The 14566-nt window shown below is 46.4% G+C and overlaps 1 protein-coding gene across 1 annotated transcript in view; it reads left to right on the top strand.

Moving 5' to 3' along the window:
• Positions 1-14007, top strand: part of acad11 (acyl-CoA dehydrogenase family, member 11) — a 168708-nt gene extending 154701 nt beyond the window's left edge. Inside the window, exons 18-21 of the mRNA XM_085989325.1 lie at positions 1497-1613; positions 6590-6699; positions 10489-10631; positions 13709-14007. Coding sequence (XP_085845451.1) covers positions 1497-1613; positions 6590-6699; positions 10489-10603 — 342 coding nt within the window. The 3' untranslated portion in view covers positions 10604-10631; positions 13709-14007. The remainder of the gene's footprint in view (positions 1-1496; positions 1614-6589; positions 6700-10488; positions 10632-13708) is intronic.
• The last annotated feature ends 559 nt before the right edge of the window (positions 14008-14566 follow it).

The following is a 14566-nucleotide window of genomic DNA, read 5'->3' as shown; positions in this document are numbered from 1 at the left end:
AGGAAGAGATATTTCAGTCTTAACTACAAAGTGCGTGTCAGGTGAAGCTATTGCTACAGGACCACGTGCTGAGGACACAGTAACAGCTGCTCCAGGAACACGCTCCAATGATAAAGGGCCTTCCTTCCTCGCCTTTGATGCCATGTAACGGGTAAATTGGGTACAGATGGGAGCTCAGCTGTGCCTGATTAACATTCTCCACCCGTAGGGGTGACGGGCCATCGCTGCCCACGGGGGCGGTGGATGCAAATCGGCATCGCCTGTCGGAGGCAGTTAAAGACATTGTGAAATAAGGCAGCAGCTCTCACAGGCCAGGAGCAAATCCCAGATTGGCGTTTTACTCGACCGGTGCTCATTCCTCAGGCTGGTTCAGCCTAGTCACTGGTGCATCAGCTGACGGGTCAAGCCAAGAGCTTGAGAGGGTTCTAGTGTGCAAATCATTGACCAGAGGCAATAATGATTTTAACCTCCCCTCCCCTCCCCTCCTCTCCTCAAGGCACCGATTCATTTGTGCATACGATTCAACAACAACAACTTGTATTTATATAGCACCTTTAATATAAGAAAACGTCCCAAGGTGCTTCACAGGAGCAATTACTAAGGAGATATTCGGGCGGATGACCAAAAGCTTGGTCAAAGAGGTAGGTTTTAAGGAGCGTCTTAAAGGAGGAGAGCGAGGTAGCGAGGAGGAGAGGTTTAGGCAGGGAATTCCAGAGCTTAGGGCCTCGGCAACAGAAGGCACGGCCACCAAAGGTGGAGTGATGAAAATCAGGGATGCACAAGAGGGCAGAATTGGAGGAGCGCAGAAATCTCGGAGGGTTGTAGGGCTGGGGGAGGTCACAGAGATAGGAAGGAGCGAGACCATGGAAGGATTTGAAAACAGGGATGAGAATAAGGCTTACGTATTATTGGTAATACAGAGTGACATGAATCTTGTCAGTCATGTGGAAATGACTTCTGAAGTAATACTGGGCAACCTGCTGGTGGCGCTGTCCAGGGAGAGTATAAATACTCAGGCATGGGCCCAGCTTGCTCAGGACAGTCTTTAACAGGAACTAGTGAAGGACACAACTAGATCTCCATGTTGTAAAACAGTTGATTAAAGCTTTGCTTAATACTCAGACCAAGTGCCTAGTAGTTTTCTTACATCACAGAGCATTTTATTCATTAGCTTCGACTACCTTAATGTCAACCCCTGAAAGTCATCAGGGGGCTTCTCATTTTGAAACTTTATGTTGGTGCCACATGAAATGTCCATTCTGTATCGTATCGAGGCACCGGACCCTCAGCCTCTCAATCTGCTGCTGCCACTGGTTGCTTACGTTGGTTGTACTGTCTCCACTTTTAGAATCTGGAGCTGATATTTTGTACTTTGGAAGAAGTGGTTCCATCTGCTTTGTGTGATTTGTTGGGGTAATGCTGGGTCTAAATATGCAGCCATTGAATTTAATGAACTGTTTTGTTACTGAGGAGTTTTCACCTTCCTTTGTTTGCAGGAAGTCATTGCACATTGGATAGCCGAGTGTCGCATTGCCATCGAACAAGCCCGACTTCTGACCCTTAAAGCTGCCAAAACAGTCGATGCTTTGGGAACGGAAGCGGCCAGAAAGGAGGTAAAACAAAATGTTGTTATTAATTATGGTTATCGTTGCATCCCCTTGTTTTAATTTTACGAATGTATGAAATTAACGGGCAGGAGAAGGCCAGTTGGTCCATCGAGCCTGCCGCACACTCATGATGCCTGGAGCCATTGCGACAAAATACTTCCGACCTCCCAGCAGTCGTGTCAGCTCCTCAGAGAGGCAAAAAAACCCAGAACAACAAACCCCAGGGCCAATAAGGGGAAAACAAAAGGGGAAAATTCCTCTCCAACCCCCCCCTCCGGCAATCGCAACCAGCCCAGGAGATCACACTGACCATGCGTACGTTAACTGTTAACCCGCTTACCTTTGATATGATGCAATCTCTGCCCCAGCCAAGATCCAGTCCAGCTCCCTCTTGAAGGCAGAGAGTCAGTCCGCACCACACATTTCAGAGGCTCACTACTCTCTGGGAAAAGAGGAACCGCCCAACACCCTGTCTATTCCTACTCTTGCATAGTTTAAACGCATGTCTCCTGGTCCTCCCAAACCTGCCAAACTGAAATGATGGCTCGGAATTTTCGGTCGGCGGCGAAGCAAAGACGTTCGCCGCGGTCCCGGAGTAAGCTTCGCAAAAAGATCTTGCGATCTCTGTGTCGAGAAGTTTGGGTTTTCCGATGCGTAAGTTAGATCAGTGGAGTATAGTGGGGAATCCCTAGCGCGAGCTGCTGTGACGTCAACAAGCTGTCTAAGCAGCCAATCACAATGCAGAATTCTCACAGACAGCGAGCCAGGAAGTGGTTAAGCTCCTTTGATTCTAACTTTTTTTAAATGTTAGAGAGAGCAAAACAAAGATTGGGGCTGTCACACGGGGAAAAGGCAAACCTGGAATAAAGATCAACAAAGTTTTTATTAAAATGGATAAATTTCAGACTGCACAAAATTTAAATTAGTTTTTCAGGGCCATAACCTTTGTTTAGCCGTCAATACGCTGCTGAAACCCCAGTTACACCGAATCCCTTTGGGTCTAACTTTTAGTGGGGAATTTAACGGCGGTATTACCGGGAAGAGCTGAGTTTTCGTCAGTTTCCCTGATTTGAGAGATTTCACAGATTACCGGCTCAGGGTGGTGGGGCGGGGGTTGGGGGGAGCACACAGTGCAGCCAGTGTCGGAGCAGTGAATAACTAACTGCAACTATGGGGTTTCCGCATGTGCCTGCGCTAAATCCCGAAATTGCGGTCAGTTTCAAAGGTGGAATGATAGCGAACGCTGCCAGTTCGCCGTCATCGGACCGCAGATTACTGGCCAATCTATCAATGGGCGTGCAGTCCAGCCCTTCCCTTATTCTTGTAGCTTCTTTCCTCTGCTAGGATCTCGCACTATTCTGTGGATCGTACCCTGAAAGGCCCTTTGTAACCAGCTGCTGGGATACGTGTACGCAGCACGCTGAGCAACCTTCCAGCCTCTGCTCAGCCATTCCCTCTGCCAATTTCGAGATTAGGAATTCACCGTGCAGGAAATATTGAGTGCCAGTGGATCTGCCTACCTTCTCTCTAGACAGGAGAAATTCCTCTGTGGGTTAGAGTCAGTGCACGCACCGAGTGTCCAGGTTAGCATTAATAGAACAATTGCTAATTTGGTCCATGGTGCTTAAGTTTCTCCCGGGAGCAAACATTAGTGCGGAGACCAGACACCAACAGGCTTTCTGTTTGCTGATTAAGAAGCTATTAATGGGGAACATGGAAATCTTCTCGCGTTTGCCTTCAACCGAGCGTGGAGTTAATGAAGATTGCAGTAAACGTGACATTAAGGCAACAGAAATAATTTGAGGAGCTGAGGTATGGAGTGGAAAAGAATCCATAGTAAGGAGCAATGATCCCCTGAATTTTTTATTCGGGTGCGTGTCCCATTCAAATTTCCGTGCATGCGCGATTTTTCCATTCACGAACCGGTGAGCCGGCTGCGTGGGACCTCCAGAGCGCCGCGTCGCTTAACAGGAACATTGGTAAGGAATGATTCAGCTGTTTCAATTCATGCACATCAGCAAACTTCACTTTCCTGGACATGGTGTGGAGATGCCGGTGTTGGACTGGGGTGGACAAATGTAAGAAATCACACAACACCAGGTTATAGTCCAACAGCTTTATTTGAAATCACAAGCTTTCGGAGCGCTGCTCCTTCGTCAGGTGAAGTGGAGAGATGCATAAAAACGCAGCTTATATAGTCAGAGAATAATGTCAGATGTTTACAGGTAATCTTTCTAACTGCCATTTATCACACCTCGGCAATATAAAAAAAAATGTTTTGTTTTTCATACAGACCCCAGCATCTGCAACATTTGACCCCTTGTGACCCCACCTCATTGTTCTTTGATGTAATGTTTTCCTGACTGACCTGTTTGGACACCATTTACACCTTTGATTGCTGTGACTATCTCTCTGCCAAGGTGTGATAAATGGCAGTTAGAAAGATTACCTGTAAACATCTGACATTATTCTCTGACTATATAAGCTGTGTTTTTATGCATCTCTCCACTTCACCTGACGAAGGAGCAGCGCTCCGAAAGCTTGTGATTTCAAATAAAGCTGTTGGACTATAACTTGGTGTTGTGTGACTTCTTACATTCCCTGGACATGTTGGAGGGGGAGCACCAAGGCCCGCCAGGGAGGTGACAGATGGGGGGACCACCAAGATACACCGCGACCCCAAGCAACGTATCCACGCAGGCAGTGGCGCCACGCCGCCCTCACCCAGGAGCAATCCCTTACCAGGGAAGCCATCGGTGAATTGTGGCCACCTCCTGGAACCAGGCCTGTAGCCAGACAGTGCCATCAGCACACTGCCGCTCGCGGTGAAATTGACAGTGGCCCGCAACGTTATTGCCCGTGGACTCTTTCCAGGCAATGGTCAAACCGGCCACTCAGTCGCGTGTTAGTTTCAGCCCAGCCCAGCTTCTCAGAGAGCACACAGAGTAACGCTGGCCATTCCTGCACATGCTTGAATAAAATAGGTAAAACACGTAACTCTTATTTCACACTAAGAATAATTTAACCACTGCTCTTCTCAACCTTGGCCAGGTGTCACGCAGCACGAGGGAATTGGCCATTCACTTGGGCTTCTCAAATCAAACAAAAGAAAGACGATTCGTGCACCAATGGGCTGCTCTATTTAACCGTGTAACTGGCTGAGCCAGGACATGAAATGCAGTTGGTGAATTGCTGATAGACTTCAGCAGTGAGGAGGATAGTAACAAACTTCAGGAGGACAGAGATAGACTGGTGAAATGGGCAGACACATGGCAGGTGAAGTTTAATGCAGAAAAGTATGAAGTGATGCATTTTGGTAGGAAGAATGAGGAGAGGCAATATAAACGAAATGATAGAATTTTATAGGGGGTGCAAGAACAGAGAGGCCTCGGGGTGTACGTACACAAATCTTTGAAGGTGGCAGGACAAGTTGAGAAGGCTGTTAAAAAGCAAACGGGATCCTGGGCTTTATAAATAGGGGCATAGAGGACAAAAGCAAGGAAGTTGTGCTAAACCTTTATAAAACACTGGTTAGGCCTCAGCTGGAGTAAATGTCAAGGTCTTGGAGAGGGTGCAAAAGAGATTTACGAGAATGGTACCAGGGATGAGTAACTTCAGTTATGTGGAGAGACTGGAGAAGCTGGAATTATAGAATCATAGAATGGTTACAGCACAGAAGCAGGCCATTTGGCCCGTCGAGCCCGTGTCGGCTCTCTGCAGGAGCACTTCAGCTAGTCCCACTCCCCCGTCCTTTCCCCGTAGCCCTGCAAATTTTTTCCTTCAGGTACTTATCCAATTCCCTTTTGAAAGCTGTGATTGAATCTGCCTCCACCGCCCTCTCAGGCAGTGCATTCCAGATCCTAACCACTCGCTGCGTAAAAAGGTTTTTCCTCGTGTCGCCTTTGGTTCTTCTGCCAATCACCTTAAATCTGTGTCCTCTGGTTCTCGACCCTTCCGCCAATGGGAACAGTTTCTCTCTATCTACTCTGTCCAGACCCCTCATGATTTTGAACACCTCTATCAAATCTCCTCTCAATCTTCTCTGCTCCAAGGAGAACAACCCCAGCTTCTCCAGTCTATCCACATAACTGAAGTCCCTCAATCCCTGGAACCATTCTTGTAAATCTTTTCTGCACCCTCTCTAAGGCCTTCACATCGTTCCTAAAGTGCGGCGCCCAGAATTGGACACAATACTCCAGTTGAGGCCGAACCAGTGTTTTGTAAAGGTTCATCATAACTTCCTTGCTTTTGTACTCTATGCCTCTATTTATGAAGCCCAGGATCCCGTATGCTTTTTCAACTGCTTTCTCAACCTGCCCTGCCACCTTCAATGATTTGTGAACATATACCCCAGGTCTCTCTGTTCATGCAGCCCCTTCAGGATTGTACCCTTTAGTTTATATTGCCTCTCCTCGTTCTTCCTACTAAAATGTGTCACTTAGCACTTTTCCACATTAAATTTCATCGGCCACGTGTCCGCCCATTGCACCAGCCTGTCTATGTCCTCCTGAAGTTTATCACTCTCCTCCTCACTGTTCACTATGCTTCCAAATTGTTCTCCTTAGAGCAGAGAAGGTTAAGGGGAGATTTAATAGAGGTGTTCAAAATCATGAAGGGTTTTGATGGAGTAAATAAGGAGAAACTGTTTCCAGTGGTGGAAGAGTCAAGAACCAGAGGACACAGAATTTGGCAAAAGAACCAAAGTTGACATAAGGAGAATGTTTTTTACGCAGCGAGTTGTTGTGATCTGGAATGCGCTGCCTGAAAGGGCGGTGGAAGCAGATTCAATAGTAACTTTCAAAAGGGAAGTTGGATAAATAATTGAGAAGGAAAAATTTACAGGGCTGTGGGGAAAGAGCAGGGGGGAGTGAGACTAATTGGAGAGCAAAGAGCCGGCACAGGCATGATGGGCCGAATGGCCTCCTTCTGTGCTATAAGATCCTACGTGTGTTTGTCTGACCTCGCTGTTTTTCTCGCCTCAGATTGCCATGATCAAGGTAGTGGCCCCACGGATGGCCTGTAAGGTGGTGGACTGCGCCATTCAGGTCCACGGAGGAGGGGGAGTCTCTCAGGATTTCCCTCTAGCTCACATGTGAGTATCAAAGAGCAATTACTTTAATCATCGAGCGCTGCCGTTCAATTACCGGATGGTATTGGACACATGCAAAAAAAACTTTGACAGAGTAAGCTTCAGAAAGGACTTCATTGGCTGTAAAGCGCGTTGGGACGTCTGGTGGTCGTGAAAGGCGCTGTAGAAATGCAAGTCTGTCTTTTTTAGCAGGTGCAGACAAGGTGTAGATAATAATGGCCCAGAAATTCGTGTCGGGGGCTTCCCGCGGGTACAAGCCCCCTGACCTACACTTACCTAGCGCGCCGGCAGTTGAGGCCTGGGCCTGCGTGGATTTCCTGTCTGTGGCCCGGTCCAGCTCCCGGCGCGCTGTGCTTGCGTGTCCCAGCGGCGTACTTAGTGCGATGCGTCGGCTGGGATCACGTGAGCACTGGGCAACCAATCGGAGGAGGGGAAAGTCCATTCATGAGTTTGACATAAGACCTGTCAAACTCATGAAAACTCCGGGCACCCAAAACAGTACATAACCTTAAAATAAATTTTTTTAAAAATCACACTATTTAAATCAACTATAAATAACATTAAATAACCATTTTAAACAATAATTTAAATTTTTGAAAAAAGTAATTTTATAAAAAATCGGAGCTAAAAATACACTTACTGTAAAGTATTTAAAAATAATAAACCTGTGGAAAAAATGTTCTAATTTTAATTAATTGACCACTTACCTTTTAAAATGAAGTCCTTACGTCTGGTTTTTTAATGTGTAAAAAGTAGAGGCCTTCATGCACGGGCAAACCTGTCAAAAAAAGGAAGTTCAACGCGCACACGCTGCCTCATACGTCGCACGCGTTTCACCTCTTAACCCCTGCTTTCAGGGGACCGGAAGTGCCGTTTTCCCGCGCATGCGTTGTGCATGCAAGAAACCGGCACTTCCATCGGGTCCACGCGTGGGTACCCCGTGCGTACTCACGCGTTGGGACCCGAATTACTGGGCCAATATATAAATAGCTGAGGTAAGTATCAATGTCCAAGCAATTAGATTAAACTTTTGAAAAATAAGGCACTTGCTCTTTGCTAATCCTTTTTTAAAAGAAAACCAGGATAATTTTGCTCTCCTCCTTGTCACTGGCAGTGAAGCTCCTTTGTGGAATAGGGTGAAAAATCGGTTAGCAAATTCACTCCCATCCTGAGAATTTATGAATAAAATGGCCACGTACTTCTACCCCCGCCGCCCCCCCTGTATCTGAGTAACTGAGTAACTGAGCAACTGAGTAACTGAGCAACTGGGCAACTGAGTAACTGAGCAACTGAGTAACTGAGCAACTGAGTAACTGAGCAACTGAGTAACTGAGTAACTGAGCAACTGAGCAACTGAGCAACTGGGCAACTGAGCAACCGAGCAACCGGGCAACTGGGCAACTGAGCTACCGAGTGACTGAGCAACTGGGCAACAGGGCAACCGGGCAACCGGGCAACCGGGCAACCGGGCAACTGAGCTACCGAGTGACTGAGCAACTGGGCAACTGGGCAACCGGGCAACCGGGCAACCGGGCAACTGGGCAACTGGGCAACCGGGCAACCGAGCAACTGGGCAACTGGGCAACTGAGTAACTGCGCAACTGGGCAACTGGGCAACTGGGCAACTGAGCAACTGGGCAACTGGGCAACCGAGCAACCGAGGAACCGGGCAACTGGGGAACTGAGCAACTGGGCAACTGAGGAACTGGGCAACTGAGCAACTGAGTAACTGAGCAACTGGGCAACTGAGCAACTGAGTAACTGAGCAACTGAGCAACTGAGCAACTGATCAACTGGACAACTGAGCAACTGAGCAACTGGGCAACTGAGCAACTGAGCAACTGGGCAACTGAGTAACTGAGCAACTGGGCAACTGAGCAACTGAGCAACTGAGTAACTGGGCAACTGAGCAACTGGGCAACTGGGCAACTGGGCAACTGAGCAACTGGGCAACTGAGCAACCGAGCAACCGGGCAACCGAGCTACCGAGTGACTGAACAACTGGGCAACTGGGCAACCGAGCAACTGGGCAACTGAGCAACTGGGCAACTGGGCAACCGAGCTACCGAGTGACTGAACAACTGGGCAACTGGGCAACCGAGCAACTGGGCAACTGAGCAACTGGGCAACTGGGCAACTGGGCAACCGCGCAACCGAGCAACTGGGCAACTGGGCAACTGAGCAACTGGGCAACTGAACAACTGAGTAACTGGGCAACTGGGCAACCGAGCAACCGAGCAACCGGGCAACCGGGCAACTGGGCAACTGAGCAACTGGGCAACTGAGCAACCGGGCAACCGAGCAACCGGGCAACCGAGCAACTGGGTAACCGGGCAACCGAGCAACCGAGCAACCGAGTAACCGGGCAACCGAGCAACTGAGTAACTGAGTAACTGGGCAACTGAGTAACTGAGTAACCGAGCAACCGAGTAACCGAGCAACTGAGTAACTGGGCAACTGAGCAACTGGGCAACTGAACAACTGAGTAACTGGGCAACTGGGCAACCGGGCAACCGGGCAACTGGGCAACTGAGCAACTGGGCAACCGAGCAACTGGGCAACCGGGTAACCGGGCAACCGAGCAACCGAGTAACCGGGCAACCGAGCAACTGAGTAACTGAGTAACTGGGCAACTGAGTAACTGAGTAACCGAGCAACCGAGTAACCGAGCAACTGAGTAACTGGGCAACTGAGTAACTGAGAAATGCAATCCCGGTTTGATCCGCAGTCTCTGTCGACGAGTACCTTCACGGACATAAGATGACGCCAGGATCGGGCTCGGGTGTAATGTTCCCACCAATGCTCAATGCCAAGGCTCATATCTGAGTGAGAACCTGGTGGAGGTGCCCCCACACCCCATAAAGGAGTTACCATCTTCCGGGAGTAGTGCTCCAATGAATCATGCAGTAAAGTGGTCAGAGCCGTGCTGTTCCTTCTCCTGCAGAAAGCTCTGATTCTCAGTTACACAGCATGGTGGGATTTGTACCACAATGCACAAGAATAAATGATATAAAATATGCTACTGACATTTTTTGATCTCAGCCTCTCACAGAAGCATTGGGCCTTTTTCCAATTGCGTAGAGTTAGGAACAGGAGTAGGCCCCTCGAGCCTCTTCTGCCATTCAGTGAGATTGTGGCTGATCGTATCTTAATTCCATCCGCCCACCTTGGCTCCATATCCTTTTATACCGTAGATCTCGAGATAGTTAATCTGGTTTTTTTTGGACTCTCTTTTATTGGTATTTTTGATGTAGATGTGCTTTTCCTATTCCGTAAGATAAATCCAACTTCTTATTTATTTCCCGATTCTCTCTTCTTACTACTCGCCCTGGGACATGTAACTTCTGCCACCTCAGAGGGCAGGGTGGGCATCTTGCTCTCAGGATGCTGCCAGTGCTATCTTTCAGGCAACAACAAGGGGTTCATGAAAACCCAGACATGCCATCTTAGCCCTTACACTCACAGGCCCTCCACGCGCGCGTCTCCATAGCAGCACCGTTGAGATAGGAAGCGGTATATGGAGTTAGGTCACAGATCAGCCATGATTTCATTGAATGGCAGAACAGGCTCGAGGGGCTGAATGTTCCCATGTTCTCCCTTTTTGATTCTGTAGTTTTAACCTGGGTGCAGAAGTCCCTGAATGGATATGGTCAGATTTGAAGTGCCTGCCATGTGTACAGCTGTTGCTCCATTGAGGTTCTGTGCAGTTTTAGATGCGATTATATTGGGAATCATTAATACTGTATCCATATCCTGTCATAGTCGGACTGATCAAGGTCTGTTGCCTTTCAGGTACTCGATAGTACGCACCTTGCGAATAGCTGACGGGCCGGACGAAGTGCATCTCTCTGCAATAGCAAAACTGGAGCTGAGGGAACAGTTCAAAAACTCCACGGCGAAACTGTAAATGATGGTGAAATCCAAGAGAGACGGAGGTTCGTATCAGACAAGCAACTGACAGAGATAACCGAATGTTGGCCTCCTGCTTTCCGACACTGTGATTGATTTAAGCATCAATTACCGGAAATATTACCCAATGAAGAGTGAACCAGCTAACATATTAATTCAGCATCTGTACGTCAATTTCATCTTTTTCTCTGTCCCCATGCAGTGCTGTATGAGTAATTGGAAGTGATTAGCCATTCCTGCAGAGCTGGATTGATTTATTGCTTTGTTTTTAGAGCTTATATTGACAGAGAGCAATTGTGTTGGAGCAAGCAAAACTGTTGGTGTAATGCAGTAATGCAATGAACAAAACTGTGATCAAAATTTGCATAATATAATTACTGCCAGTAAAATGTGACATGGCAGAGAAATTGATGAAATCCCATATTCACTTACATATCCTTGCTATTTTTCATAACTTTTATTTCCGCTGTACATTAACCGATGCCGAACAAACACAGAACCCAGCTTGGTGAAGATTTCTTTCTCCAGTGACTTTAGAAGAATGAGAGGGGATCTCATTGAAACGTATAAAATTCTGACAGGGCTGGACGCAGGGAGGATGTTTCCCCTGGCTAGGGAGTCTAGAACGAGGGGTCACAGTCTCAGGATACGGGGCAGGACATTTAGGACTGAGATGAGGAGAAATTTCTTCACTCAGAGGGTGGTGAACCTGTGGAATTCTCTACCACAGAAGGCTGTGGAGGCCAAGTCACTGAATATATTTAAGAAGGAGATAGATAGATTTCTAGACACAAAAGGAGTCAAGGGGTATGGGGAGAGAGCGGGAATATGGTATTGAGATAGAGGATCAGCCATGATCTCACTGAATGACAGAGCAGGCTCGAAGGGCCGAATGGCCGACTCCTGCTCCGATTTTTCGATGTTTCTATGATCCTGCAGTTTTTTGGGGGATGCAGAAACTGGGGCTGATTAATGGAGCTAGAAATCTGATCGAGAGACAACATTCTGGGATAATTAAACGGGAATTAATAAGGAAAGTATATTAATGTCCAGTGGGATTCCAGCTGATCACAAAATACCAGAGTTATGTAGAAATGAATAAGAAAAGGTTCAGTAATTTGGCGTTTGGATTAATTAGTGGCCAATGGATACAGGCATTTAAAATAAGCACATTACAGTATTAAAAGAATGAAGAGGAAAATATCTGAAATAAAACTTAAAATGCTGGAAAAGTACAACAGGTTGGTCAGAGAAGAGAGGTTAATGTTTTAGATGCGGCCCCTTCACCAGTTCTAATGGAGTTAAAAAGGTGGTCATTTAGCTCACCGACCTCATGGCTAGCAATGAGTGGATGGGCTACAGTGGGAATGCCTCTAAACTGATTGAAGATCGGACTAAGGGCAGTCCGTCTGTGACGATGGTTATTGAACAATAGAGGAAAAGCGAGTGCCAGCGTTCATACCAAGGTACGTACCAAAGTTATACCAACCCTTCAGCCCGTGCGGCCTTTGGAAAATAGATGCTTGATAGAACAATTTCTTCCTGAAGCAAGAATGGATTATGTTTGGGAAGCTGTTGTGATTACACAGTGCGATGCCCTTCATTTCCCAACATTGCGTAAAATGTGTCACTCAGGAATCGGAAGTATTGGGATTGCTGTTTCAGAATGTGGTGGGTTTAGTATGGTTATTATTGCCTGGCAGGTTGATTCTCAGATGCTGTACAATGATTTCTGCTGTTCAACACTACTGCTTTGTGTGTTTCTGATATTTGCTGAGTGTCGTCTCCCAGTATAGGGACAAAAGCTGACCCTCCATCTTTGATCCAGTTAAGTAGCCCTTCATTGACATCATAAAGCAGTCAGTGTTATGGTGAACATGGTGGAAGGTTTAGAGGGGATTTGAGGGGAAATTTCTTCACCCAGAGGGTTGTGGGGGTCTGGAATTCACTGCCTGAAAGGGTGGTAGAGGCAGGAACCCGAACCACATTTAAAAAGTACTTGGATGTGCACTTGGGATGCTCTAACCTGCAGGGCTATGGACCAAGAGCTGGGAAGTGGGATTAGGCTGGAGAGCTCTTTGTTGGCCGGCACGGACACGATGGGTCGAAATGGCCTCCTTCTGTGCTGTCACTTTCTATGATTCTATGATTTTGCTGATAGGTCCTTCACTCATGGTTCTCCGCCCATTTCAATGCTAACTTTGATGGACCGCAGCAGTGGCAAACATATCCGAGCGTGTAGTTTGCTCAGGAAAAACAAGGGAGCAATTAATTGATATACAGTCTGGAATGGAATGGACTGGAATCTGGGAATAATAACAAGAAGTGGAGTTGTTAATGACAGAAGACTTTTATAGGCTACTTTGTGGTTGCACAACTTGGCGACCATCAGCTGAACTGTCACTGACCCCGTTAGATAGTTTTGTAGCTTTTTAAAAAGCAACAGAAATTCGGTCTCGATGCTCCTACTTTGAATGACGACGAATTGCTCGTTACCAAGATTAGTCTGTGTCTCACAAGTATGGAATTAAAAATGGATAGCTTGAAGGGATATTTACTAGTCCGAGCCCCTTTAGGGCTACCCCGGATCAGGCGTATTTACTAGTCCGAACCCCTTTGGGGCTATCCCGGACCAGGCGTATTTCTCAGATGTTCACTTTCAACTAAAGGTTGAGGTAGCCGAATCCTAAAGATGCTTAACGAGGTCTAAAGGTCCGGGCTATCTCTCCCTAAAGGAAAGGAACAACCCGAGAATGTTACCGTCCTCCAGATTGCGCTTTTAATAAGTTTAGCCAGACTGTAACGTCCCGGATATTATGAGGGTCTGGAGATCTCCCCTCAGAAAAATGTACCTCTTCACCAAAGAGTGTACAGAGATTGGGTTCGCGAGTTATCGATACAGAAGACTTATGTGAGACAATTCTAAAAATATCTAGAGATTTATTAAAAGAACCGACATGCAATTTACAGTTGGTGAATCAGTCAATCGCAACGTTAACAGTTCTAAAAAGAGAAAAAAATACGATCTTATTTTTAACAGAGAATCTTACTTTTAAATCTTAACTTCACTACAATATAACAGTTCTTAAAATTTTCTATACAGGATATCCATCAATATCAAAATACCTTTGATCCCCGAGGTACAAAGAGTGGAAGACCACAGAGCCGCCTCTGAAGTCGAGAATTGCTTTGCCTGATTAAAGCGAGTCTGCTATCTTATTTGAGACTTCAATATTTATACCCCTTTTCAGTTGTATTTCCTTTAAGGTTTCTGATGATGCAAGTTAATTATCACTATTCATCTTTCTGCTGACCTCTGCAATTCTTTACTGCCACATCAGCTTGTAATATTCCAGAATCTGCCACATCTCCAGGTGTTCATATAAAAAGGTGTGAAAGGCAGCTGTCCCTTATTTTATGTGTCATCTTTACGAGGGCATATGTTCCTATTCTTATGTGCCATCTTTTCGAAGTTTAATTTCTATCACTTAATAAGGGTTGACCATTGTTTTGTTCCCAAAAGGCCAGCCACTCGGAGCCACCCATTCTTCTGTTTCAATAAGGTTATTTATTTAGAGTCAACAACTTGTCCTGTTTCAACAAGGCCAGAATTCTTTCACAGCTATTTCATAGTTAGGTTTCTAAATTTCCTAACCCAGTTTGTCATGTTTTAAAGAATTTATACAGTAGAGTTCCTTATAAGGTACTCTTCAGGGTCAACCACTGTCTTATCTCAACAAGGCCAGAATTCTTTCATAAGATAGTATGTTTTTCTAAAAAGGTTATATAGTATATTCCTTCACAAGCTCAGAGTGATTCGACGGCTGTAGATTCCGATAGCAACATGAGGAGGAAAAGTGAAGCTTCAGCAATTTTCTAAACTTCAGATTACAGCTTTGAAATCTCTCCCCGTGTTAGTGTTCTATGTGTTGGACTCTGAACTACTTCACATGCTTTATTT

Source organism: Somniosus microcephalus, chromosome 5 (genome assembly GCF_052327205.1).
Source record: "Somniosus microcephalus isolate GS21.2 chromosome 5, FLI_Smic_1.0, whole genome shotgun sequence".
In the NCBI taxonomy this organism is placed as follows: domain Eukaryota; kingdom Metazoa; phylum Chordata; class Chondrichthyes; order Squaliformes; family Somniosidae; genus Somniosus; species Somniosus microcephalus.
The sequence above is the reverse complement of the archived record's forward strand: the minus strand, read 5'-3'. Positions and strand labels throughout refer to the sequence as shown.